Source organism: Arachis ipaensis, chromosome B5 (assembly GCF_059453495.1).
Source record: "Arachis ipaensis isolate K30076 ecotype BB chromosome B5, ASM5945349v1, whole genome shotgun sequence".
NCBI classification, from domain to species: domain Eukaryota; kingdom Viridiplantae; phylum Streptophyta; class Magnoliopsida; order Fabales; family Fabaceae; genus Arachis; species Arachis ipaensis.
The window spans coordinates 15,234,325-15,262,275 of NC_142440.1; the positions used below are offsets into that span (position 1 = coordinate 15,234,325).

A 27,951-nucleotide genomic window follows, 5' to 3' on the forward strand; every position below is an offset into this window, starting at 1 on the left:
AAATTCCTGAGATGCCTCAAGGGATGCACTTTCCTCCACAAAATTTTTGGGAGCAAATCAACACCTCCCTAGGAGAATTAAGTTCCAACGTGGGACAACTAAGGGTGGAATATCAAGAGCACTCCATCATCCTCCATGAAATTAGAGAAGATCAAAGAGCAATGAGGGAGGAGCAACAAAGACAAGGAAGAGACAAGGAAGAGACATAGAAGAGCTCAAGGACATCATTGGTTCCTCAAGAAGAAAACGCCACCATCACTAAGGTGGACTCATTCCTTGTTCTTAAATTGTCTGTTTTTTGTTTTTATGTTAAATGTTTATCTATGTTTGTGTCTTCACTATATGATCATTAGTATTCAAGTGTCTATGCCTTAAAGTAGTGAATATGAATCCATCACCTCTCTTGAATGAAAAATGTTTTAATTACAAAAGAACAAGAAGTACATGGTTTCAAATTCATCCTTGAAACTAGTTTAATTATTTTGATGTGGTGACAATACTTTTTGTTTTCTGAATGAATGCTTGAACAGTGCATATGTCTTTTGAAGTTGTTGTTTATGAATGTTAAATATGTTGGCTCTTGAAGAATAAGGAAAAAGGAGACATATTATTTGATAATCTGAAAAATCATAAAAATGATTCTTGAAGTAAGAAAAAACAGTGAATACAAAAGCTTGCAGAAAAAAAAAAGAAAAGAAAAAGCAAGCAGAAAAAGTCAAAAGCTCTTAAAACCAAAAGGCAAGAGCAAAAAGCCAGTAGCCCTTAAAACCAAAAGACAAGGGCAATAAAAAGGATCCAAGGCTTTGAGCATCAGTGGATAAGAGGGCCTAAAGGAATAAAATCCTGGCCTAAGCGGCTAAACCAAGCTGTCCCTAACCATGTGCTTGTGGCGTGAAGGTGTCAAGTGAAAACTTGAGACTGAGCGGTTAAAGTCAAGGTCCAAAGCAAAAACAGAGTGTGCTTAAGAACCCTGGACACCACTAATTGGGGACTTTAGCAAAGCTGAGTCACAATCTGAAAAGGTTCACCCAGTTATGTGTCTGTGGCATTTATGTATCCGGTGGTAATACTGGAAAACAAAGTGCTTAGGGCCACGGCTAAGACTCATAAAGTAGCTGTGTTCAAGAATCAACATACTGAACTAGGAGAATCAATAACACTATCTGAACTCTGAGTTCCTATAGATGCCAATTATTCTGAACTTCAATGGATAAAGTGAGGTGCCAAAACTATTCAAGAGGCAAAAAGCTACAAGTCCCGCTCATCTGATTGGAGCTAAGTTTCATTGATAATTTGGAATTTATAGTATATTCTCTTCTTTTTATCCTATTTGATTTTCAGTTACTTGGGGACAAGCAACAATTTAAGTTTGGTGTTGTGATGAGCGGATAATTTATACGCTTTTTGGCATTGTTTTTAGTATATTTTTAGTAGGATCTAGTTACTTTTAGGGATGTTTTTATTAGTTTTTATGCTAAATTCACATTTTGGGACTTTACTATGAGTTTGTGTATTTTTTTGTGATTTCAGGTATTTTTTGGCTGAAATTGAGGGACTTGAGCAAAAATCAGATTCAGAGGTTGAAGAAGGACTGCAGATGCTGTTGGATTCTGACATCCCTGCACTCAAAGTGGATTTTATGGAGCTACAGAACTCCAAATGGCGCGCTCTCAATTGCGTTGGAAAGTAGACATCCAGGGCTTTCAAGCAATATATAATAGTCCATACTTTGCTCAAGTTTAGATGACGTAAAATGGTGTTGAACGCCAGTTCCATGCTGCAGTCTGGAGTCAAACGCCTGAAACAGGTTGCAAAGTGGAGTTAAACGCCAGAAATAGGTTACAAACTGGCGTTCAACTCCAAGAGAAGCCTCTACACGTGTAAAGCTCAATGCTCAGTCCAAGCACACACCAAGTGGGCCCCGGAAGTAGATTTCTGCATCATTTACTTATCTCTGTAAACCCTAGTGACTAGTTTAGTATAAATAGGACTTTTTACTATTGTATTTAGAGAATGGAGATCTTTTCATCTTTTCATCTTTAGATTACGTTTTGGGGGCTGGCCATTCGGCCATGCCTGAACCTTGTTCTTATGTATTTTCAACGGTAGAGTTTCTACACTCCATAGATTAAGGTGTGGAGCTCTGCTGTTCCTCATGAATTAATGCAAAGTACTATTGTTTTTCTATTCAATTCAACTTATTCCGCTTCTAAGATATCAATTCGCACCCAAGAACATGATGAATGTGATGATTATGTGACGCTCATCGTTATTCTCACTTATGAACGCGTGCCTGACAAACACTTCCGTTCTACATGCAAACAAGCTAGAATGAGTATCTCTTGGATATCTAATACAGGGGATCGAGTCCGAGTTATTAGTGTCTTCGTGGTATAAGTTAGAACCCATGGACGGCCATTCTTGAGAATCCGAAAAGTCTAAACCTTGTCTATGGTATTCCGAGTAGGATTCAGGGATTGAATGACTGTGACGAGCTTCAAACTCGCGAGTGTTGGGCGTAGTGACAGACGCAAAAGGATCAATGGATCCTATTCCAGTATGATCGAGAACCAACAGATGATTAGCCATGCAGTGATAGCGCATTGGACCATTTTAACTGAAAGGACAGGTGGCCATTGACAACGGTGATGCCTAACATACAGCTTGGCATGGAAAGGAGTAGGATTGATTGGATGAAGACAGCAGGAAAGCAGAGGTTCAGAGGAACGAAAGCATCTCTATACGCTTATCTGAAATTCTCACCAATGAATTACATAAGTATCTCTATCTTTATTTTCTATTTATTTATTATCATTATTCGAAAACTCCATAACCATTTAATATCCGCCTGACTGAGATTTACAAGATGACCATAGCTTGTTTCAAGCCGACAATCTCTATGGGATCGACCCTTACTCACGTAAGGTTTATTACTTGGACGACCCAGTGCACTTGCTGGTCAGTTGTGCGAAGTTGTGAAACAGAATTAAGAACCTGAACGTGCATATTTAGTTTTTAGCGCCGTTACCAAGGAAGGAATGATCACAATTTCTGCGCAGCATGCTTATTTTTCTATAGGCTCTTTGAGAGTAAGAGGTGCATCCTTAGTTTAGCCAACTAAAGTGGATTTTTGGCTATTTTTATCATAGTGGAGTTATTAATCTCGCTAAGATTGGTGATCTAAACGACGCTCCAGCATCAGCAAACCTCGTATCTTATTCTTTGTATTTTATTTCTATAACTTGAATACAGTTCTTTTTTCTTTATATATATATAAAAGTTGAATGAAATATTGTAAGTAACTGTTGTTACAAATTGCTTGAATGAAGCAGCGATTCTAATTTTAACTGTAGTAGCATAAAGAAAGAAAATAATTGATGAAGCATCATAATAATTAATTATTTTACAAGAAGACATGATCAATCCTTTATCTTCCTCGGATGTTTGTCAGACTCATGTAATTGATGGAAGATGCTCCATCATTTCTAAGAGAAGACTCTATATCTATCATAGTCTGTATTTAAATGAATGCTAGCTGTTTGGGAGGAGGAAGATTAACAGTCTCACTATTAAGCATCGAAATTACTGCAGTCATAGTAGGCCTATAGCTTGCAAGTTCTTGTACACACAAAAGACCAATATGTATGCACCTCGTTATGTCTTCTTTATTGCTTGGATTTGATATTTATGGATCTATTAATGATGCTATGTTGTCATTTCTCCACAATTTCTAAGCCTGCAAACATTAACAGTAAGCATGTACTGGTTGTTAACCTTCACATTACTAGGAACTAGGAAGAAATTCCTTTTGGAAAAGATTAAATTGACGTGAGTAATTTAAAAAAACTTACAAACCCCAAAAGGTTCAAAGATTCAACATTCTCATAAAAGCTACTATTTTTTCTACCATTAATAATCTCCAAAAGTAAAACACCAAACCTAAATACGTCTGATTTTTTTGAAAATAGTCCTTGTAAAGCATATTCTGGTGATATATAACCACTGCATAAATTTTAAAGTTAATTTCTTTAATTATCATTTCATATATAAATTAAATTCCAACAAAAGATAGAATACTTATAATGTTCCAACAATTCTTCTAGTATTGGCTTCATTTTCAGTATTCTCAAAAATTTTTGCCATACCAAAATCTGATATTTTCGGATTTAACTCGTTATCTAATAATATATTACTTAATTTCAAGTCTTTGTGTATAATCTTTAATCTAGAATCTCTGTGAAGATAAAGTAGAGCTCGAGCGATTGTTAAAACGTTTTTTCCAATTTAATACCTTTTGTTTAGGCGGATCTGCAATAACAACAAATTGTTATGAGTATTTTAGCTATATATCAAAGAAGGACCCAAATTAATTGAATGATAACAAATTCATCCACTGAAAAGAGATTCATTTTTATCAAATAAGATGAAATGATGGGAACTAACCAAATATATGTGCATCCAAACTTCGGTTTGGTAGGTATTCATAGATCAAAATCTTTTCATCTCTTTCGATGCAACATCCAAGAAGTCTGACAAAATTTCGATGTTGAAGTTTTGATATTACCATAACTTCATTCATAAATTCTTCTACACCTTGTCCAGATGTTTTTGAAAGTCTTTTAACTGCTATCTCCTGTCCATCTTCCAATCTACCCTGAAAGATATGAATAAAACTCACAATCTGTGGGATATAACACTTACTGTGTTAAGAAAAAAGATACATACTGTAATACTAATACCTTATGTACAGATCTAAAACCACCTTGTCCTAGCTTATTATTTGAGTGGAAGTTGTTTGTTGCAGTAGCAAGCTTTTCAAGCTCAAATAGTGAATTATCCGGAAGTTCAACGTGACTCATATCATTAACATAACTTCTTCTCTGAATTCTTTAAAGTGCTTTCACTGCACAGAAATATCAAATGTTTCAAACTATTTATTCTGCATAGGAAAACATATTGTATGAATTGTAGTTACCTCCTCTGATTGCCCTTTTCCTCAAGATATATGCACAAGCCACAATAAGAGCCATTGCTATTATGACCAAAAGAACTATGATCAGTGTGTGAGTTTTCTTCTTTTCAGTGTTCAAAGAAATTAAGATAAAGTTAGTCCTGGTGTTCTACATGTCATCATGTACAAACAAGGCATTGAGCAATGAAATTCATAATAAAGTTACCAAGTTCCGAAGAGGAAACTCGAATGTAAAGATCAATGCCTCCCATTGAGAATTGCTGTATGTCCATCAAGTTTCCACACCATAACATGCAGCCAATGCCAGAATCATAAGTGTATGCAATGCAAGAGCAATTTGCCAAGCACTCAGTTCTGCAATCATAAGCAATGGAAGATAACCACTGTGAAAAATCTGGAACCTTGACATTTTGCAGCTTCACAAACCCATCACTACTCCCATTATTTCTAACTCTCTCATCACATTGCAGAGGCTTCTTCCTCACACAACCGCTGCTCCAGTTTTGTTTATTCCACTCTTGAGCATTTTTTGGCTCAAACCCTCTCAAACAGCTGCAGATAGGTGAATTTTTAGGATCACAGATTCCAAAGGGACCACACTCTCCATAAACATCACACACAGAGCTTACAGCAGACCAGTCCACAATCCAATCTCTCTTTGCATAATCCCAACAGGTTTCATGAAGGTTTCCATCAGAACTCAACACATACATCATTGACACATTCGCATAGTTGTATGAGAGGTAGTAAGTGCCGTTGGTTTCACCTTCACCATCTAAGGAGAACCCGTCAAGATAGTTCGCGTTCATAGTAGGTATCCCAATAAAAACTTGACCGTTCCATGGACCACTTCGCCAATAAGGTTGAGTTCCTCTCCATATGAACACTTGAGCGATGTGAAGCGGTTCAAGACTCATAGTGAAGTCTCCTATGGATGGATCATTAGGAGTTCTCCATGAGGTGAGTTTCACTCTCTTGCCGGTAATCTCATTGGTGCTAAGCTCCATTTTCGGCAAGAAAGTATCTGCAAGGTGCTGGAAACTCTGCCAAAGGATCCTTCCTATGGTGATTTCTTACAACACAAGGTTTCCGGTGTTCTGAAGCTGTGCCGTTGTGTGGATGTAATATTTGTGATGTTTGTTGACCAAAGAATCTGCTTCTGTTGGTTCATGAAAACAAGGTTTCCATCCTCAGATATTTTGAGATGCCTTGAAGAAGAATCCTTTATAGGTTGGTTTCTGACGGCAACCCAGACCACAGAAGATTTGGACATGTACCAAATTCCGAGGTAGGATAAGGTTGATGAGTTAGAATGGGTGAAGAATCCTAGGTGGAACAAAGTGTTGTTGGAGCTTAAGGTTTTGGGGTCCTTAAGGATGTAATTAGAGGAGGTTATGGTGTCTAATAAGGAATTCGCAACATGGCAGAAGCTAAGTGTTAGTAGCAGCAAAACTGGTATGTGCATGTCACCTATGATGAAGTGAAGTAACATCATAATTACATGAAACGGTTAAAGTTCTTGGTTGGATAGAAAAGTTTGGAAGATGACTGTGAACAAGTTTTTCAATCACAAAGACAATAAGTTTCTCCACCTTAGATAAGTTAAATAAATGGTTGGTTTATTGAATATTGTAGGTATAATATAACCTATTTCTGACACCAGCTGTTTTACTTTTTATATTTTATCATATTTTTTCTTGAGAAGGGTACGTACATAATCATTATTGTTGATTTATGTTTACTCTACATTTTATTTATTAATTCGTGTCTGTATAATATTGTTACAATTAGAATCAAATTTTTTTTTAAATTAAGAAATTCTTTTTCTCCTTACTAATTTTACAACCAAACTATGCCACATATCACTCTCTCATTATAATTGAAATTAAATCTTTTCCTTCAAAATTAAAGAATTCTTCTCTCCTCTATACTAATTTTACAACCAAAATGTGCTACATGTTACTCCCTCATTACAATTGAAATTAAATCTTTTCCTCCAAAATTAAAGAGTTCTCCCATCCTCCCTCTTCCTTCTTCTATCTCTCCACTTTCTTCAACCACTCTATCTATTTTATATATCATTATTAATATTAATATTAATTATAAATTACTAATTTGACAATAAAAGATGTGCAACATGACATTCTTTAATTGTATTAAAATTAAAATTAAAATTAAAATATACCTATATTATGTATCATATATTACTATATAATTTAATAATCAAATGTGTCACATGAAACTCTCTTATTAAAATTGAGCAAAAATATTTTTTCAAAATTAATAAACTCCCTTCCTAAATTCTCTCATCTACTTTCCTCTATTTTTCTATTTCTCTCTATCATTTTTACTCTATATATAATTTATATTTTATATTAGTAATTTGACAAATCAAAATCTGTCATATGAAATTTTTTTATTACAATTAAAATAAAAAATTTTCTTCCAAAATTAACAAACTCTCATTCTCACTCTCATTCTTCATCTATATCTTTCTCTCTCTTTTTTCTCATTCTCTATTTTTTCTACCTTTCTCTTCTACAGAAAACAAAATTAACAAAATAATATAATTCAAATAAAAAATAGGGTAAAAAACTCAAATAAGCCAAAGGGAGCAAAATTTTACACAAATCCGCCAAACCAAAATCTGCTTCATGAATCCACCAATGCACATTTATATGTAGTTCGAACCAGCCTGATTCGAACTCCATTTCTACATAATTCGAACCAGCTTGGTTCGAATTATACACAAACACATGCACACACTAATTCGAACCAGTTTGGTTCGAATTATACACTTATTAAAATAATTAATAATTTAAAAATTAAATAAATATATATTTTATTTTATACATTAAAAAAAAGCTAACAAAATATTTAATTACGAGACTTCTTTAAAATATTAATGAGCTATCGATTCGAATTTCATACAATACTCTTTTGTCCATTTTTAATAACTCATGAATATTTTTTAATAATTTTTTTAATAAATTTATTTAAATTATACTACAAAAAATATTTGATCCTATGCAAAACAATTTAAAAAAAATGGCTTAAAAAATATTAGAAGTACTATAAAAATTTGTAACGTTCTAATAACTTAGGTAAATACATGCATGTACTCAAATTTTAAATAAAATACTCTACATAGTCAATAATAATTTAGAAATAAAAGAAAATATTTTGTTCCATATAAAACAATTAAAAAAATATTTTATTCTATACAAAATAATTTTAAAAAAATGGCTTAAAAGATGTTATGAGTACTATAAAAGTTTGTAATATTCTAGTGATTTAGGTAAATACATGATAAAAATATTTTTTCTTTAATTTCTAAATTATTATTGACTATGTAGAGTATTTCTTTAATGTCCTAAATCATTAGAACGTTACAAATTTTTATAGTACTTTTAACATTTTTTAAGCCATTTTTTTTAAATTGTTTTGCATAGGATCAAATATTTTTTTAGTATAATTTAAATAAATTTATTAAAAAAATTTATTAAAAAATATTCATGAGCTATTAAAAATGGACAAAAGAGTATTGGATGGAATTCGAATTGATAGCTCATTAATATTTCAAAGAAGTCTCGTAATTAAATATTTTGTTAGCTTTTTTTTAATGTATAAAATAAAATATATATTTTTTAATTTTTAAATTATTAATTTTTTTAATAAGTGTATAATTCGAACCAAGCTGGTTCGAATTAGTGTGTGCGTGTGTTTGTGTATAATTCGAACCAAGCTGGTTCGAATTAGTCTGTGCATGTGTTTGTGTATAATTCGAACCAACCTGGTTCGAATTATGTAGAAATGGAGTTCGAATCAGGCTGGTTCGAACTACATATACATGTGCATTGGTGGATTCATGAAGCAGATTTTGGTTTGGCGGATTTGTGTAAAATTTTGCTTCCCTTGGTTTATTATTGTGATTTGCCCTAAAAAATATTATTATTATGTACATATTTTTTTAGTTTTTTATTTAATTTTAAATTTTTATCTCTTATCTTTCTACTCTATATTTTTATTTCTCTTCTTTCAAATATTTATTACATATAATTTGGAGAGAATACTAATGTTATAATTAAAAGTTAGAATCAATATTCAATTGTTTTAAAAAAAATTAATTTTGAGTTAATTTTATAATTATCAATATAATTTTGTATGCTAATATCTAATTATATTTTTATATACATAAAGAGAAAAAATATTATTTTTAAATAACAAGTATAAAAATTAATTATTTTTATTTATGCAACAGACTTAACACCTAATTAAACGTAAAAATATACACGTTAAATTTTTTCAAATTTTAGATAACGAATGTTAAAATTAATTATTAATAAAAAATTAAACTTTTTCATATAAAAATAATAACTAAAAACTGTATTATTTGATTTTTTATCTATAAATTGGTATTCTTAATAAAAAAATTTTGTGGACCTACAACTTTTTTTGGTAAAAATAGTATGATATTATAAATTTTTTTTGCCATATATAATTTATACTCTCAAAATAAAATTGATTATAATTTTAAAAAATATATATTTTCATAATATATTATTACGAGTAAAAATACTAATAAATTTATATAGACAGGGTTTAATAATAGTCTAATGTTATATTTAGTCTCCCTGAAATTTCTTGACATCATTCAAGGATTTTGACAACGAACTGATAGATATTTAGTCTAATGTTATTTTATATATTTTACATAAAAAATTTTAATTAATAATTTTAACATGTATTTACAACATATATGTTATTTAAATTCTAGATTCTTTCGCAAAGTTTAATTTTAAATATAAAGATAGATTTTAACAAATTCTCAAGAATGATCAAGATAAAAGGAATAGTTATTTATTAATAAAGATAGAATTACTTCAAAAAATATAGTTATCAACTTTACTTATAAATACACTAACACTCTTTAAGTATATTCACATTCTAACCTACTAAAATATCTACTTAAAACTCTTGTTAACTTAAGTATCAAAGTCTCTTGCAGGTACTACTCCCACCTCCTCACGAAGAACTCGGTGGCACCTCGGCTCAAGAACAAATTGGACGCTACTTCGCAAAAGATCTGGACCTTATTTTCATACTCAAATCAACATTTTAGACAACTCTCGGAACAACAAACATTATTCATCACAGAAGAAATCAAATATAACAAAATAAATAAATTATTTTCATAAAAATATATTCAAATAAATTAATAATTTTAATAATATATATTAAATTATCTGCCAATTATTATCTTGAGATGAATACTTCTTCATACAATAATAAATTAAAGAAAAATATAGGTAGATAATGAAAATATTAAACAATGTGAACAATAGATATATTGGATATTCATTTCACTAGGTGTACGGATGATTATTTTAATATTAAAATTTAGATGATTAATTTGGAGGTGTAGTGTATTTTTATTTGATTGGTGGTTGTTCATATTGTTCAAGATGGTCATTGTTTACCTAACACTCCCCATAAATTAATAATACAGGTTGAATAGTAAATGTAGTCCAATTAAGAGCTTGTTTGGGTGAGCTTCTAAGAAAAGATCTCTTTTCGAGTTATCTTTTTTTAAAAGATTTTATGGAAAAGTAAAAGTAATTTTATGTTTGGGTATCTCATACAAAAAGATCTTTTTATCTATCAATTATGTTTGGGTATAACAATATAAAAGTACTTTTTTGTTTATTTATTACATGAAAAACATCTTTTTTTTAAGAGAAAAAGATCTTTTAAAAAAAGATGTAAATTACAGCTTCTCAAAAAAGATGTTTTTTTTTTTAAATTTTTCTAGTGCTTTTACTTTTACTACTAGAAATTTGCCAAACACGCTAAAAAATAAAAAAAAGATCTTTTTTCGGGCAATTTACACATATAAAATGATTGAATAAAACGTTTATGCAAATACAACATTGGCAATTTCCAAACGCAAATACAACAAACGTAACTATATATAATCCGCTACACCCTGCAACGGAACTTAATTACACGTAATCCGCTACAGGGTATCGCGGATTACGTTGAGGGCGGGGTTACTCATAAACCGATACACCCTGTAGCGGTTTATGATAAAATGGCGTTTCTGCATAATCCGCTACACCCTGTAGTGGATTATGAGTATAGTGGTGTGTCTATATATACCGCGTGAGGCTGTAGCGGAAATCATTTGAGTTATTTTGGAAAGAAAGTTAGAGAAAGAAAGTAGAGAGAAGGGAGAGAAATTTCAAATTCTTGAGTAGTTTGGAAGAATGGAGGATGAACGGCGGTTGTATCGGCTCGACGGCGTTGCTCACGTAGCCGGAACCATCGATGCAGAGGTAAGTATCTATATTTCCAAACACTATTTTAATAAATATATATTTTATTCAATATTAAGGAAGTAATTCATTAATTAGATAGACAGAGACTTAGTTTAGGTTTTAGTTTGAAAATAAAAATTTGAAATATAAACTTTGACATTTAACATTTAGTAGTCAAGGTAGAGAGGTAAATTAGTAATTTCAAAACCCAAGTAGCTTAAGACTAGAAATACAAGCTACAATTTGGTTGGTGATGTTATTGTTAGAAATTAAGCTGGTGTTCTTTATTTCTGAAAATACAGCCAACCCGATGTGTGTATAGCGTCCGTAGGCAACAAAATATGCCGTTACATAATAGGATCATACCTTACTTAGAAAGGGCTGGGTTGTACCACCTGGCTAGGCTGAACGCGCATTGGTTCTGGTTGGATGAACCTCTGGTCAGCGCATTTATCGAGAGGTGGCGGCCTGAGACCCACACTTTTCATATGCCATTCGGAGAGTGTACTATCACGCTCCAGGACGTGGCATACCAGCTCGGGCTACCTGTGGATGGTCAGGCTATTTCCGGGTGCATGACAGACTTCCACATGCACATCGAGGGGGCCAGACCGGCATGGGAGTGGTTCGAGGAGTTATTTGGTGAGCTTCCGCCACCGGATAAGAGAAAGTTATACACAGTCCACCTCACATGGTTTCATGAGCGGTTTAAGGTGTTACCAGCGGATGCTTCGGAGGAGACCGTGCGCATATATGCACGCACATATATTATGATGCTTCTGTCGACACAGCTGTTCATGGACAAGAGTGCTAATCGAGTCCACCTTCGCTGGTTGCCTTTTGTGGCGAGACTTGACGATATGGGCAGCTATAGCTGGGGCGCCACTGCATTGGCGTGGCTGTACCGATGCATGTGCAGGGTGGCGAATAGAAACGTCACCAACTTAGCTGGACCCCTACAGTTGCTACAGTCATGGATCTTTTGGCGGTTCCCCACGCTGAGGCCGCCGGGTTTTGATGCTTTCTATTTTCCATTGGCATCTAGGTATACTTTAATTCATTCTTTCTTTCAAGTTCATTACGTTCTATATTTGAAATTACATACTTACGTGCTATTTCTGCAACTCAGATGGGCCACATATTTGCCCTCTTCTGATGGAAAGGAACGGCGAATTATACAGTATCGTCTGGCATTGGATCGACTGACTCATCGAGATGTAAATATTTTGTTTTTGTTTGTTGTTATTTTAATTGTTTTTTTCACACTTATATGTATACATTGGTATAATGCTGACCTTGCCTCTTGTCTATCAGATTATGTGGGAGCCTTATGGTTCACTGGACGTACTGGCAGTCATCCATTCGGAGATACTGACCGAGGAGCACAGCCGGTTATGGCGGGCTCTCACTAGCCTGATCTACTTTGCAGTTATTGAGTGGCATCAGGTAGACAGGGTCTTTCCACAGCTAGGGGGCGTACAGCATTTGCCTGAGCCAGCGCTCAACATAGAGTATCTTCATAGTAAGGACGGCAGGGGTGGAGATAGATGGTTCCCCACTTACTATAGGACATGGCATCAGCATTGGGACGAGCAAGTTCGTTCTGTGTTGAGTGTCCAGAGAGTTCCTGATCCTACTCCATCCCCTGAGTACCTGGACTGGTGGCACCGTGTTGCACATAAGATTCTGTCACCAGGGATTGCTTTCGCCGACCCCAAGCCGACCCAGGTTCCGAACGATGCTATACTCAGAGGGTCGTCGCAGGCACCGACTAGAGTTCCAGTGTCCGATATGCCGGATAACAGACGTTTGGAGCAGAGACGATGCATCGGTACACATGCCACTTATTGCGACTGGCGCTGGCTAGACGACATGATGCAGGAGGAGCAGGTTGGTGGTGATGACGGAAGTCAGGCAGATCATCGCCTTCGTTGATCTTCTGCTAGACGACGGGCTGCTCGTGGTGGAGGAGCACCTCCCGTCCACCACGATGACGAGGTAGGATCGTCGCGTCGGCACCCTACAGACACTCATGTTGGTGGCACCGCGGAGGCTAGTATGGGTGGTACACCTTTTACCCACGTATCTAGCTCTCAGGTACTACATGGGTGTAGCACACAGCTGTTAGCCGATCTTACTACCACTTCTTTCACCATGGATTTGGACGATCAGTTGGGTGGACCCCAGTTCTATGCGAATTTTGCTGAGATCATACGGGGTGACGACGTTTATCAGTACCAGAGTTCGATTTCAGGCGGCCCTTCAGACCCTACGGAGTATAGGTCACAGCCAGCGGATATGCCTGAGACCCAGGTTCCTGAGACCCAGCTCCCGGTCGACTTGAATGAGCCCGCAGACAGCCCGTACGACACTTGGTTTGGGATGGGGGGACGCCACTATCTGCATTTGGAGTTGGGGCACAGGAGGCTCCGCCGGGAGATCGGCGAGTGGCTAGGATTAGGCGTCCGACTCGATGTGGTACAGGCTCGCACCTACTTGGTCCATTCGGACGCGACCATGATGTTGACGGTGACCAGCAATAGCGTCCGATTCTCTTAATTTCCGACAGTTATCCATGTATGAATTATGACTTATTTATTTTCTGTTAGGGTTAACGACTTGTGACAGTTATATCTGTATTAGTTATGTAGTTATACCTGTATTATTTTTGTACGAGTTACTGCGAATGACGATTATATTTTGTATCAATTCGTGCATTTTGCATCATGGGTTTTAAACCCTAACATATAAACACCACTATACTCATAATCCGCTACAGGGTGTAGCGGATTATGCAGAAACGCCATTTGATCATAAATCGCTACAGGGTGTAGCGGTTTATGAGTAACCCCGCCCTCAACGTAATCCGCGATATCCTGTAGCGGATTACGTGCAATTAAGTTCCGCTGCAGGGTGTAGCGGATTATATATAGTTGGTTTGTTGCATTTGCGTCTGAAAATTGCCAATGTTGTATTTGCGTAAAGATTTTGCTCATTCATTTTATTTGCGTAAATTGCCCTCTTTTTTCATTGAAAAAAGATCTTTTTTTATCAAAATAATGACGCCCAAACAACCACTAAATATATTTAAGATACATGAATGTTAAGGAGAAAATAATTTAAAATTATTTAATTTAATTTAATATTCATAATTATATATAATATCTAAAATAATATACTTAATATTATATATTTATTTTAATAATAATTAATAAATATAAAATAAAATAATTTTTAAATGATTTAAACTAATTTTTATTTTCTTCTAAACAATTTTTTTTTTAAAAAAAAAGCTTATTGGTAATTGTAGAGAAGATAAAATTAAAGTGTGTTCCAAAGCATCAAGTTTGAAGAAGCATAGATAATAGTGGAACACGTGTGCTACTACATTACCACCAGTCAAGTACTCAACTTCCATAATGAGTTGCTAAAGTGCAAATCCAAACTTACTGCATCTCTTCTTCTTCTTGTTCTTCTCCAATGGCACTAAATTCATTGACTCCGCTTTCCACAGGCTGTCTTCACGCATCCAAGACTTGCAATGTACACCAATCTTATTTTCATCCAAAGGGAGCTTTTAAAGTTGTCTGTGAAATGAAGAGAAACACAGAACCCAGGAGGAAGTGGGGGAAACTGGTTTCCGCCACGTTGGCAGCGGCAGTTATTGCCTTCAGCTCTGACATGTCTGCCCTTGCTGATCTCAACAAATTCGAGGCCGAAATGAGGGGTGAATTCGGCATTGGATCCGCTGCTCAGTATGGTTCTGCCGACCTCAGGTTCCTGAATCCTTTCCTTGCTTTTTAAATCTCGACTTGCTTGTAGCCAAAACTATAGTCGCCTAATTCTTTTGTTCATTACTTTTAGGAAAGCAGTGCATGTGAATGAAAATTTCAGGTAATTGCAAAATAGTTATTCAACTTATTCCCAATGTAAAATTGATCAACGTGTCCTCTGACAGAGCCTCTATTCATGATCATTCTAAATTACTGACTGATACAGAAGAGCCAATTTCACAGCTGCTGATATGAGAGAATCTGATTTTAGCGGTTCAACCTTCAATGGTGCATATCTTGAGAAAGCTGTTGCATACAAGGCTAATTTTACAGGTATAAGCTTGGATATGAATATCTATAGAGCATTAGTTTCTCTGTAGAACTTCCAAAATTTAGTGACTATAGTTTTGTTACATTTCCCTTGGACATTTTTCAGGTGCCGATTTAAGTGACACTTTGATGGATCGAATGGTAACTAACACCTCAAATTAATTAATTCTATGCATTAGTTGGTTTGATTATATGTGGTTTTGCTTGTCCGGGGGAGTACAGGTTCTTAATGAAGCCAATTTCACAAATGCTATTCTCCTTAGAACAGTGCTGACACGGAGTGACCTTGGAGGTGCCATCATTGAAGGTGCTGATTTCAGTGATGCTGTGTTGGACCTTCCACAAAAGCAGGTACACCAATTATTGTTAGGTCTGTGGTACCTACATTGCTTGATATTTAACTATGTTACAACTGTTGGTGTAGGCTTTATGCAAGTATGCAAGCGGCACAAATCCTGTAACAGGAGTAAGCACAAGATTAAGCTTGGGTTGTGGCAACAAACGACGAAATGCATATGGCAGCCCGTCGTCTCCCCTGTTAAGTGCTCCACCACAGAAACTGCTTGATCGAGATGGTTTCTGTGATGAAGCAACTGGCCTTTGCGATGCAAAGTAGTTGCACGCATTTGGCCATATGTTTTAAGAGACTATGAATGAGGCATCTCTATGCAGAGCATATCCTCCTCAAACCAACTCACGCCTACACTGATTGATCTTTGGGCAGAACCTGTTTTTGAACCCTGTTTTTCTCCCTGTAAGATAACAGATATATTTGCTAATTTGGGGAGAATATAAAGTTCTCCTGTGTTTTGATCACACGATTTCTCATGCATATCACATAATACTTATATATAACTTGAAGAATAATTTGTTGTATATTTTTGTCTTACAATTTGCAATGGGCATGGACATAGAGTGATCTCGTGCATAGTGCAGCATACACTAATCACCACTAATATTGTATGTAGAAACTGCTCAAGACATTGATGCAGAAAAAAGCAGAACTGATCAACTATTTACTGATTGATCCTCACAGTCTTCACGATCTTTTTAGTTTACCTCATCCTTTGGACAAAAAAGTATATCCACCATGTTATGATAGTCTTAGCTTAGGTAGCATTTTTTTGGGGTGATTAGAGAGGTCTTAGAAGCCAGCCAAGTTCAACTTGCGGGAAAGCAACTTATGGTCAAGGTAATAATACAAGGAAATACTCACATTATACATCTTTACGTGAAGATGATATTGTAAATTCTTAGATAGTTAGTCAAATATATTTGGTCAAGTATATCAAACCGTCTAATGATCTACAATACTATTTTCATGTGAAGATGTCGTTATGGGAGTATGCATCGTAATATAATCCAATTCTAATTAGAGCCCACAATATAATTATACAAAACTAGAGGTGAACATCCCATCTATCCCTACTCGTAACCCAAGCTTTGAACTAATCTCTAATTAACGAATCAATCATGTTGCTTGCAATTTACTCTTCCTTTTGTCTTGGTCATCTAAATATTAGATATATCGCCACATCAATCATGTTGCTAGCTCTAGAATTTTTGTAAATATGATACTAATTTCACGCAAATAAACAGTGCATCTCAATACAGTGTTTGATACAGTATATATCAAAACATTTCCATTACTAAATAGTGCTCAATGAAACTTTTTCATCCACGATGTTCAAGTCACCTAAGTTAATATCTGGCATTAGAAATTAATAATAAGATATGTGAGGGTTTTCATAAGAGGTTAGTGGAGCCCGAACAAAGAGAATAGAGTGAAACAACAATGATGAAGGGAGAATAGCCTGTCCCACTCCTCCACCTTCCCCAGCAGTGCACTCCGGTCCATGGAATGTTCCCCTTTGGCGATACAGCTCCTTGCTCATGGTTTTCAAAAAGCAATTTGGATTATTATTGGACCACCTCATCTAATCCACGCCTGAAATCTAATGTTACCTTGGGTTTCCATCTCCATGCCGCTTTTATCTCTTAGAAAGTTGGTTCTGTTTTCACTTGGTATATATACATGTAACGTGTCCAATTTGTGTCAAACATTTGACGAGGATGGAATCTAATAAGTTTGTCTTTAACCAAATTCAGACAAGAAAAGCAAGCATCTTTTATTTTATTAATCGTTTTATTAGAAGGGAAACATAATAAGCAGAGTATCTTTGGGAGGTTTACTTTGGTTTTTGGGGAAGTAATTATAAATAATGTTATGTGTGATGTTGCATAATGTATATATGACCGCCGCACATGGCAAAAAATGGTGCTAGCTTAGCATGTGTGGATTATTAAAATGCTCTTTTAACAAACCCCGGCCCCATTATTACTCACACATTCCGCATGTCAATGCGCATGGTGTGCTGCTAGTTTACTTTTTAATTTTTATGCAAGGAGAACGCGACCGATGAATTGACCTAGCTAGCTAATTCTCTTCTTCTACTATTATATGATAAACACTATATATTGAGTCAAATTAAAGGAGTACTTTGTCTTAATTTCTTGATAATTTTTAGTTGCTGCAGATGGCTACTGTAGTGGAAGTATTACGATATTAAGTTGATGGAAGCACGCCTAATCATTATGTCGCGCCATTGCATTGCATTGCTCTACTACTCTATCTTCACTCTGACACCCCCACATAAAAAGGGCTACTTGTTTCCCTTATCATCATGATTAGGTGCTTAATGAATGTTTTAATTTGCCTTCATACTGCTCCTATGGGTATATATAAACCATACATTATCAAAGTTTGAACATAAACTACTTCAGCACTAGTGGAGCATCCCTCCAACTCCTCCTCCTCCTCCTTCACTGAGTTAGCTATGACACTAGCTAGCTAATTTACAGCTGAATTTGCATGCATCCACATGCAGTAGGTACGTTAACTCCTATTCACAAAGACTCTATATATCACTTCATTCTTTTACCAAGAAAAATATAATAAATCCACTTGGCTTAGGTTTTCAAGCCTTTACACTTGCCGGTTCATGGAGAATCACAATTATTAATTGATCGAGACTACACATGTGTGTAGTAATAAATGCAATTAAACTACATATATATAATGAAGAAACCAGTTTAACATCAACAGACACACTTAAATTTAGCATCTGGTGGATGATGATAGTCATTCATACAGCACAAAATAAAGGTTCAACAATAAGAATATTTAATACGACGTTTGGGCGTATTATGTACACAAACTCGGAGCTAAAACTGTACTTAATTGCTATATGCATATTCTAGTTACTATATATAATATAATAATATTGACTTCAATTCCACAGGTGAATATCGCAGTTACTGGAGGCAGACGTTGAAACATAGTCATCCTGCTTGGTGGATCCATTTGGAAGCACAGTAGTAGCAACATGTTGTTCATCAGCCACGCTGCAGGTTTCCTTGGAAGCCTGATCTTGATCTTGACTCATGAGTTGAGAAGCAACAAATTTGTCAAGCACTCTCCAATCCGTGACTTGGTCCACCACTACTGCTTGCTCAATATTGCTACCATAAAGCAAGTGAAGTTGTTGCTGAATGCGTTCAGATGAATAGGACTGCAAAGTTCCATTATTGTTGTTGTTGTTTTCGGCGTAGGCATAGGGTGAACTCAAAACTTGATTAGGGCTCTCAAGGTGTGGAAGTTGGAGAAAAGCATCATGGGTGTTGTATTGGAATTGATGAAGGTCGTGCTTGCAGGGATAGTGAGTGGATGGAGATCCTTGCATGAAGGGAAGTTGATCATCATAGTCTACCACGTTGCGTAGCGTGGGCATCCGTTTCTTGAAGACTCTGCACACAACCCAGCCATCTTCCTGATTGGAGTCAAGACGATACTCGTGCATGATCCAGTTTGATTTGAGGCCATTGGGAGCTCGTCCTTTGTAGAACACAAGAGTCTTTCTCATACCAACCAGGCAATGGCTTGAGCTTGAGTATATGGCTTTGTCTCTTCCCGTGGCTTTCCAGAATCCTGCCTTTGTAGCTCTATTGGTGCGAGTCCCTGTTGGGTACTTCTTATCTTTATGGCTAAAGAAGTACCATTCATTTTCATCCTCGCTTCCTATTTTGCATATTTCTGCATGCATGCATCTCACTCCAGTTATAATTCATTTCTATCTACTAATGTATGTTAGTGGCTCTGATACGTACCTTGAAGATCCCATGGCTCAATCTTATAGAGATCCACATCTTTTATCACATCCAGATCAATCCTTTTCGAAGCTATCTTTTTCCTTAGGTAGTAATCAACAAGTTCTTCATCCGTCGGATGGAACCGAAACCCAGGAGGAACATGGGAAAATGCGTTCATTTCAAACCTCCTGCATTTCAATAAATCATATCACTTCCGTTAGTTGTAAAATTTCAGCAAAATTTCTGTGTATTAATGTGTTATTAGCCACGTAATTTAATTTATGTTTATTAATGTTTGTATTATATATTTTAACATGTATTTTATATCAGTGATGATTGATTGATAATTGGTTTTTTGTTTGCAAATAATAACATGATCTACATATGTATATACGTATTGTGTGGTAGATTTCACAGGAATATGTTAAATTCTGTAACAACAGTTTTAAAATAAAAATGAATAACAGCAACAGCTAGTAGTGTTGACTGTATTTGATAGGGTCTAATTCGAAGGAATCTTCTGCTGCCTGAATTCGATTTGTGCTTACAAGTTAGAAGTTTAACAAAGAGGAAAAAAGATATGATAGTAGTGTTGAATGGAAGTTCACGGTTAAAAATTGAAATTAAAAAAAAAAAAAAGGTTCAACAACAGCAAAGGACAAGAAAATGAGGAATAGAAGATAATAACATATATAATTGTTGATAATTGATGTTCCCCTTTAGATACTGTTGCTATATACAAACACTATAGAACTAATATAGAAGGATGGAAAAATCAACCGTAAACAATTACGGTCTCGTCAGCTAATAAAATTTCTCCAAAACAACTCCATTAGATTTAGGGTTTGATTATATAGCATCAAATATTTACCCTATTTGAAGCCAACCCTACAGCAAAACTGGTAGAGCACTCAAGCATTTCACGAACGTACGTAATGGCTTACAGCATAGTTTGCTAAAATTGTCTAAGAGAAGAGGCGAAGTTTTTGACTTAGGAACTGATGACTGATCATTCAAACATATATAAAAACGGTTCGGGAAAATCTAATGATCATGGCATCTATCACAGGCAGATAAACTAAAGCTAGCATGGTTGTTTTGCGGTCGAATGAATAAGCAAAGAGATCAATATCTGTCGGGTGCAAATTAAAACCAGAACAAAGGGAATAATAAATAAATAAATAAAAAGCTGAAGTAAAGCACATGAATCACGGTAGGTGTAGAACACACAAATTGCAACCGAAACACACAGATCGAAGTCATGTCAAAGATTTTAATTATGTCATGTTTTCATCAGTCTTTTATTGTTGTCTCTTTTTGTTTTTTGGACTTATGCTGGTTGACTTGAGTTATTAAAAGAAACAAACCAGTAATATTTTCTCTCGTCATGCCTTAAGAATATAGATAGAGATACTCACATATTAATAATATGCTAAAGTAGATATGCATTATATATAATGAGAACAAGTTTAAAGAACAACCTTAGCTTGATATATCCTGCACCTAAGAACTCCAAGTAGAATCCCTGTACGTAGATCTGTTGTATATGAAATTAACCAAACTTTTCTTGTACGTAGTACAATTTCTCTATCGATAAGAATCCTTTTAAATCAATATATATAACCCAAGTCTTTGTAAGAGCTACTTCCAGAAATTGCACCAAAAAACAGCAATGGAATGAACAGGATGGGGAAAAGAGAACAGAAAAAGTGGTAATTAATGAGAGCCTCGGGAATTGAAGTGGATCACGGCCTTGTGCACTCAAGAATGATGAAGGTGATGAGATAGATCCCGAGGATCCTTAGCTTCAAAAAGAGAAGTAATTAAAAGGAAAAAGAAAGAAATGTTGGTTCGTTCAGGGAATGGGAGAATGAAGAGGAGGTAGGGTTAAATAGGAAGTAAAACACCAAGAAACAAATATATAAATTTAAAGAAGAATAAAGAATGATCCCTCTCAAAAGTTTTTCTCTCTCCTTATCGATGTATTGAGTTGGAGCTAGATTACTGGAAAAGCTTTCAGTTCATAAAAGTGTGGCGCTAGAGGAATCTCTCTCCACCCACCAGCAACTGATGGTGACGAGAAAAGAATGATGTGGTGTTAACGTTTCAGAGGGCCAGCGTGGGACCCCAGAAAGAGAATGAAGAGATTATAGATGATATAATAAACAATAATGAGAGAGAGTGAAAGAGAATGAATATATATGATCCATGCAGCATAGCATAGATCAACTCATCAAATGCTGAACCACGAATGCACATTTTCTTTTTTAATAAAAGGGACCAAGTGTTGATATATATCCAGACATGTGAGCGAATAAAATTCAGTTGATGATATGCTGAAATTTTCCCAATATCTAATCATCAATGGAGTTTTATTTCTCTTCATTTCATCTCACTTTAAACAAAATTTTGGGTTTAAATTATGTGAACGACTAAATTAAACAATTCTCAGAAACTAGGATTTAATACTTTCAATTAAATAAAGAATAAGCATGCAGTTTATAGAAAAAATGCTGGACATCCTCCCTGGCATCAAAATTTCAAAAAGCCTTGCGTTTTCTAACATTTTTACATCGTATTTGGTGTACAAGATCACATTTTGATTTATATATTTATTTATTGTTCAGCATGCCTTCTTTTTTGTTTATATTAGTAGTTGTTATAATAATAGCAACACAGGTACTATATGGTAGCGTTTGGTGGAGAGACAGAGACGGAAAGACTGAGACTGAGAGACAGAGACTAAGAGACAGGGATTGAAATAAATCTCAGTATTCTGTTTGGTGCAAAATGGGAGACAGGAATTGAAACAAAAATAAAACTCTAATTTAATTTGCACAAAGGGTAAAATTGGAATTAATTAATTGAAATGAAAGTATTTTAGGTATAAAATGTTATTAAAGTTTCAGTCTCCATCTCTAAAAATTTTAGTCCCCTGTGTCTCTACTTTTTGGAGGTACTGAAATACTGAAATTTTAGAGACAGAGACAGAAATTTTAGTACCAGTCTCTGAACTAACAAACACGATACTGAGTCTCAGTCTCTCAGTCTCTGTCTCAGTACCTCAAAACAAACGCTACCTATATGATGTACAGTTCTTCTAGATGGATCACAATAATGCTTTATCCTTAAATAAATGCTAAAAATCTGCAGTATATAAATTTTTAGTAGTAATTATAAATGAAATTGTAAAAGGGAAGTTTCATCATACCAATTAAACAAAAAGGTAACAAACTTCTAATACACTCATCATCAACATTAAAGTTAATTTGTCTCAAATTCTGTGTTGAACTTTTTTTTTTTGGGGAACTCTTTATTTATATGTATGTGTTGCTGAGTAGCATCATATATATATATAATATATGCTCCTTGTTCTGATATAGCATAACCTAATATTGTTAATTTATATCCTAATAACCATTACTTGATTATTGTTGATCAAAGTTTTCTGATATAATTTAGTTAGGCTTGTTAATTATTAGCATAGACTACCAGCCTTCCAGTGGTTGGACGTTGCATTAGCTAGCTAGCAGCTTGTTTTATGTAGAGTGTGGTGTGTTACATTATATTGAGATATCACATATTTATGTGCATTGCGGCATGAGGGTGAGGATAAAAAAGCGCAAATAAATTAGTGAGAGACAAGACAAGAAAGAGGAGTATAGTATATAGTATTGGAACATTTCAAGTGCATTGAAAGTACCGATACACCAGTTATTTTAACCGTTGATCTAAATTATAAAATTATAAAAATATATATAATATATGTTGATTTATAAAAATATATATAATATATATTAATTAAAATTAACAGTCAAAATAACTGGTGCATAAATACTCTTGGATACATTTGAAATGTTTTCTATAGTATTTATTATTTAAGGATTTAGTAAAATAATAATTGGTTTTCAGTTGGAGCAACCGCACGCGGCCTCTGGTTGGTTGGTCCGCAATATAGTATATAAAAAATTAAGCCTTTTATTAAATTGTATAATTAAATCTGCTGTTAAAGCTTCCACGAGTTGGACCCACCAAGCGACCGACCATAGACAATACGAAAGTGACTCCTCTCCAAATACATACACCCGGGTCTCCACAGCTGAAGAGCGGTGGCTGCACTTTTTGTTGACTTCCAATTGAAAGGTGACACGTGGAGGAAAGTGTTTGGCACGTGAAGTGAAGACACACGCTGGAGTGGATAGGCTGAGTTATATAATATACAAAAAGGGACTAATTTTTTTATATTGATTAAATATATATGTAATATATTGTTATTGAAAGATTATGTATTTTTTTTATATGGTGTTTTATTCAAATCGAACAGTTCGATTTATTTAAATAAAAAAATAAACTACAAATCAGAGGATATGATTTGTATTTTTTATTTTTTTATTTTTTAAAATAAAAATCGGACGGTCCGATTTTAACATTAAATTTTTTTTTTATTTTCGAAATCACAAATCGGACCGTCTGATTTGTGATTGTTTGTTTAAAAAGAAAATAATACAAACAAATCGTTGCTTTCGATTTGTATATCCTATACTAGTATGAAACACACCTCTCCTCACAGTTTCTTGTTATACACCTCTCTCTCACACATGAAAAATAATAAGCGACAAAAAGGCAATATTTTGACTGAATCTCTAAAATAGTCCTCCAATTTATAAGTTTATGTATTAATTTGATTTTTAAAATTTTAATTGCATTCATTTAAACTTTTACATTAAATTTTGAGCAACATATTAGTCCTTCAACTAATTTCTGACGTGAATCAACAGCTAGATTGCTGATGTGGCACCATTACTACTACGTGATATTATCTCTCACCCCACATTATCATCATCATCTTCTTTTTTATCTCTCTCTCCCTCTTCTTCCCCCAACCTCCACCACCTCTCCCTCTCTTTCTCACTTTCCATCACTTCATGCTGCAAGTCCCTTTGTCATATACTATCTTCTCCGATCTCCTCCTTTCTTCCTCCACTTCCACCGCCACAACACCTGCCGCCACGATGTTTTTCTACCTTTCATTTTTCGATCTTGCGCCACTTACGATTGCTCCTTCACTCTCTCACTAACTTCACTTTTAAACTCTCTTTAATCCATCCCAAAAATCGCATTTGCTTCTCACTCTTAATTTCCCCAATAATGACTTCAACCTCTTGAAAAGGTAACAAAATAATTATAACAATCCAAACAAAGTCTTATACTTACTCACTCCTTTTACTTATTCATGTGCTATTTAAACTTGAAATTGCAAGGTCTTAGTTTCGATTGCCAATGACACCAAACTTGTGGAGGCCGTCATCACCGTCGGTGTTATAGCACTCCGGTGCCGACGCCACCATTGCATCCGCCGGAAATCAACTCATCGTTCAGGCTCTTTACGGCGTTAAGATCGTAGCTAACGTTGTCCTCTCTCTCTCTCTCTCTCTCTCTAAAAATTATTATGAATTGTAATTGTCATATTTAGTGATCAAATTGGTGGATTAATTGTATTATTGGTGAATATGCTTGGTACTGTGTGCCATTGTAACTAGAAATTTTCTTTTCAATGTATGTGTATGTGTGTATTTTGTGTGTAGAGAGGTGTTTTCAATTTGCGGCGGTGAAAGTGGAGGAACAGGAGAGGAGATTAGATGGGGTAGTGAGGTGGCAAAGGGACTTGCAGCAGGAGGTGGTGGAGGATGGGAAGAAGAGAGAAAGGAAAAGGAGAGGGATCGGAGAGGTGACGGAGGATGGGGGAAGAAGAGGGAGAGAGGGATGAGAAAGAGGATGATAATGATCTGGACTGAGTGATGATGCCACGTGGCAGAAATAATGCCACATCAGTAGTTTGGCTGTTGATTCATGCTGAAAATAGATTGAAGGACTAGTATGTCATTCGAAATTTAATCTGGAGATTCAAATTAGTACAATTAAAATTTTAGGGGCCAAAATGATGTAAGGGCCAAATTTAGAGGACCACTTTGAGAATTTAGTCGCAATAACTCACTTGCTATCACATAAAGCTATTTCGAATTGCGGACATATGTTATTATTTAGTTTAATAAAAAATTTAATTTATTTTATATAAATAATTTTTTTTAAAAAAAATTGAATTGGATAAATCAAATAACTAACTTTTAAAATTTATTTTTAATTTTTCGTATTATTTTTAAATGATGAATTTGGTACATTTTTTTCATTCTTCTTCTAAAATTCTTTTTTTTTAATTTATATTTTATTTCTATTTATTTAATTTTCATGAAATATCATGTATATAGATTGTTTGAAAAATAAAGTTTGATATTCTAAAAAAAAAATCACGTCTTTTTATACGTATAAAAATCGCAAAGCAGGAAAAATAATATTTTTAGGACAAAAGTATTAGCTTTCCTTGTAATGGCTTAAATCTAAAAAGTAACCATAACACAATCAGCTCTTTATGTTAACCCTGACAATAAAAATGTGAACGCTAAGATTTCTAAAATTTTGTCAAACGCCTAATCAATTTCATTCTAAACATCAAATGGTGCGATAAGCTGAACAGTTATATATTTATTAAATGATTTTTATCATTCATAAAGAATTGAATAAAAACAAAAATTAAGAATACATTTAAAATAAGAAATTAGATTAAGAAATCTAAATAAGAACACACTCAATTAAAAATTTGGGATTAGTTTTAAAAAATTAGAAGAGAATGAATTTTAAGAGTATAATTAAAAAAAAAGAGAATAAATTAAAAATAAATGTTTAATCTAACTTAAATCATTTTTTTAAATTAAATCACTGTATAAAATAAATCGATTTTTTTATCAAACTAAATAATAATACTTGGTAGTAATCCAAAAACAATTTCATGTAAAATCGACTGTAGGTTATTTATCAATAGTGGAGCAATGTTTAAACCTTTATCATGAATAAAGTATGAATTCAATTTGAAAATTCAATGGGATCAAACATAAATTTATAAACAAAGAGAAATAAAAATATTTGTAATGTTATCATAGAAGAGATATTTAGATTTTTTTTTTATCATTTTAGTTAGATAGGATGATAGATTTGGCACATGTTAAAATAAAACAAAAAATGAGCATTAATTTAATACATCTCATAATTATTGTGATGAGAAAAAAAATTTTTGTTTTATGTTTTAAAATTTTTGTGCTAATCATAACCTTTTTTGTGCTATGCAACGAAGATAACAACAAAATGAAAGATTTAAGAAAATTCTTAGTTTTTGTGCTGAACAAAAACATTTATGGTAAACAATTTTAGATTTTGAAAGATTTTTAAATTTAAAGATGAAACTGTTTTGAGAGGAGATGAGAGGGGTATGTCTAAAATGAGCTCAACACTTATGTGTTTATTGAATGTGCCATATTTATATAGATCATTAGATTTGTTTAGATTAAAATCAAAGGTTAATATAAAAGAAGAGTATTGATGGGCTCTAATAAATACAGAATATCATAGTACATAAATAAATGCTTTAAATAATAATACTTTAATACACAATACTTTAAATAGCAACATAATCTTTTATTCTTAAATAATTAAATATAAAATATATAAATACAAAATATCTAAATATTTTTATTTATTAAAATTAATTATTATGTAAAATTTTTTTATAATATTAAAAAATTATATTAAAATAATATTTTAAACTGTAACATAAAAATATAAAATTATTAAAATTTTATTTTATATTACTTGATAAATAATTCGATTATTATATTCAAAATTTATTAACTAACTACTTTTATTAAAGTATATAATATAATTTTCTATAAAAATATTTTTAAAATATAATTTACGTATATATAGAATTGTATAATTTACGTGTATATATATATATATAATGTATTATATATAATATTTTAAATAAATTATATTTTATTATATATAGGTTAATAGTAATTAGTTAGTTATTATTTATTAGACTATTAATTTTATTTAACACATTTCAGATACTTCTATATCGAATAATGCCAGTTTAATTGATCCTTAAGCCCTGTTTGGTTTTCTTCAGCATACTTCACTTCACTGTGAGAGTTTGATTTGGGTAGTGTGCTGAAAAAAAATGAAATAAAAAAAATCTTTATAGAATTATTTTATCAAATTTATTTTTTTTTCTATAATAATTTATTCATTAGGTACGAATTTAATTCCTATATACTGATAAGAGTAAATTTTTTTATATATATACATTTACGTGTATTATTATGTCATTAAAAATATAATTTACGTATATATAAGATTGTATAATCAACGTATATATATCATGTATTATATATAATATTTTAAATAAATTATATTTTAAAAATATTTTTATGAAAAATTATATTATATACTTTAATAAAAATAGTTAGTTAATAAATTTTGAATATAATAATTGAATTATTTATCAAGTAATATAAAA

The 27,951-nt window shown here is 33.5% G+C and overlaps 3 protein-coding genes, 1 long non-coding RNA gene and 2 pseudogenes across 5 annotated transcripts; 4 read left to right on the forward strand and 2 right to left on the reverse strand.

The window, feature by feature from the left end:
- Positions 1-3,343: 3,343 nt before the first annotated feature.
- LOC107640219 (G-type lectin S-receptor-like serine/threonine-protein kinase At1g11330) lies at positions 3,344-6,364 on the reverse strand (annotated as a pseudogene). The gene is made up of 4 exons (XR_015883598.1): positions 5,178-6,364; positions 4,740-5,032; positions 4,444-4,654; positions 3,344-3,736 (listed from the first exon to the last, which is right to left on the reverse strand). The product of XR_015883598.1 is annotated as a G-type lectin S-receptor-like serine/threonine-protein kinase At1g11330 (transcript).
- A 4,874-nt stretch (positions 6,365-11,238) lies between these two features.
- On the forward strand, positions 11,239-13,064 carry LOC148563446 (serine/threonine-protein phosphatase 7 long form homolog). Its single transcript, XM_088486813.1, has 4 exons — positions 11,239-11,307; positions 11,592-12,506; positions 12,604-12,938; positions 12,986-13,064. The coding sequence occupies exons 1-4, from the start codon at positions 11,239-11,241 to the stop codon at positions 13,062-13,064; spliced, it is 1,398 nt and encodes a 465-aa protein (XP_088342939.1).
- A 16-nt stretch (positions 13,065-13,080) lies between these two features.
- On the forward strand, positions 13,081-13,744 carry LOC148563447 (uncharacterized; annotated as a pseudogene).
- Positions 13,745-14,666: 922 nt separating this feature from the next.
- Positions 14,667-16,268, forward strand: LOC107643037 (Pentapeptide repeat-containing protein). The gene is made up of 6 exons (XM_016346570.3): positions 14,667-15,065; positions 15,154-15,183; positions 15,289-15,395; positions 15,499-15,533; positions 15,615-15,743; positions 15,817-16,268. Exons 1-6 carry the CDS (start codon positions 14,770-14,772, stop codon positions 16,006-16,008), a joined length of 789 nt encoding a protein of 262 aa, XP_016202056.1. The 5' UTR covers positions 14,667-14,769; the 3' UTR covers positions 16,009-16,268.
- A 1,861-nt stretch (positions 16,269-18,129) lies between these two features.
- LOC148563448 (uncharacterized) lies at positions 18,130-19,833 on the forward strand. The gene is made up of 2 exons (XR_015883135.1): positions 18,130-18,283; positions 18,695-19,833. It is a non-coding gene; the product is annotated as an uncharacterized LOC148563448 (long non-coding RNA).
- Positions 18,440-19,719, reverse strand: LOC107643038 (NAC domain-containing protein 7). Its single transcript, XM_021123113.2, has 2 exons — positions 19,560-19,719; positions 18,440-19,485 (listed from the first exon to the last, which is right to left on the reverse strand). The coding sequence occupies exons 1-2, from the start codon at positions 19,717-19,719 to the stop codon at positions 18,683-18,685; spliced, it is 963 nt and encodes a 320-aa protein (XP_020978772.1). The 3' UTR covers positions 18,440-18,682.
- Positions 19,834-27,951: the final 8,118 nt, after the last annotated feature.

Coding starts and splice junctions, on each gene's coding strand:
- LOC148563446 (XM_088486813.1), top strand. CDS start 11,239: ATGGAGGATGAACGGCGGTTGTATCGGCTCGACGGCGTTGCTCACGTA. Junction 11,308..11,591: donor CCGGAACCATCGATGCAGAG/GTAAGTATCTAT, acceptor CTGAAAATACAG/CCAACCCGATGTGTGTATAG. Junction 12,507..12,603: donor ATCGACTGACTCATCGAGAT/GTAAATATTTTG, acceptor CTTGTCTATCAG/ATTATGTGGGAGCCTTATGG.
- LOC107643037 (XM_016346570.3), top strand. CDS start 14,770: ATGGCACTAAATTCATTGACTCCGCTTTCCACAGGCTGTCTTCACGCA. Junction 15,066..15,153: donor TATGGTTCTGCCGACCTCAG/GTTCCTGAATCC, acceptor CATTACTTTTAG/GAAAGCAGTGCATGTGAATG. Junction 15,396..15,498: donor ATACAAGGCTAATTTTACAG/GTATAAGCTTGG, acceptor GACATTTTTCAG/GTGCCGATTTAAGTGACACT.
- LOC107643038 (XM_021123113.2), bottom strand. CDS start 19,719: ATGAACGCATTTTCCCATGTTCCTCCTGGGTTTCGGTTCCATCCGACG. Junction 19,486..19,559: donor TGAGCCATGGGATCTTCAAG/GTACGTATCAGA, acceptor GCATGCATGCAG/AAATATGCAAAATAGGAAGC.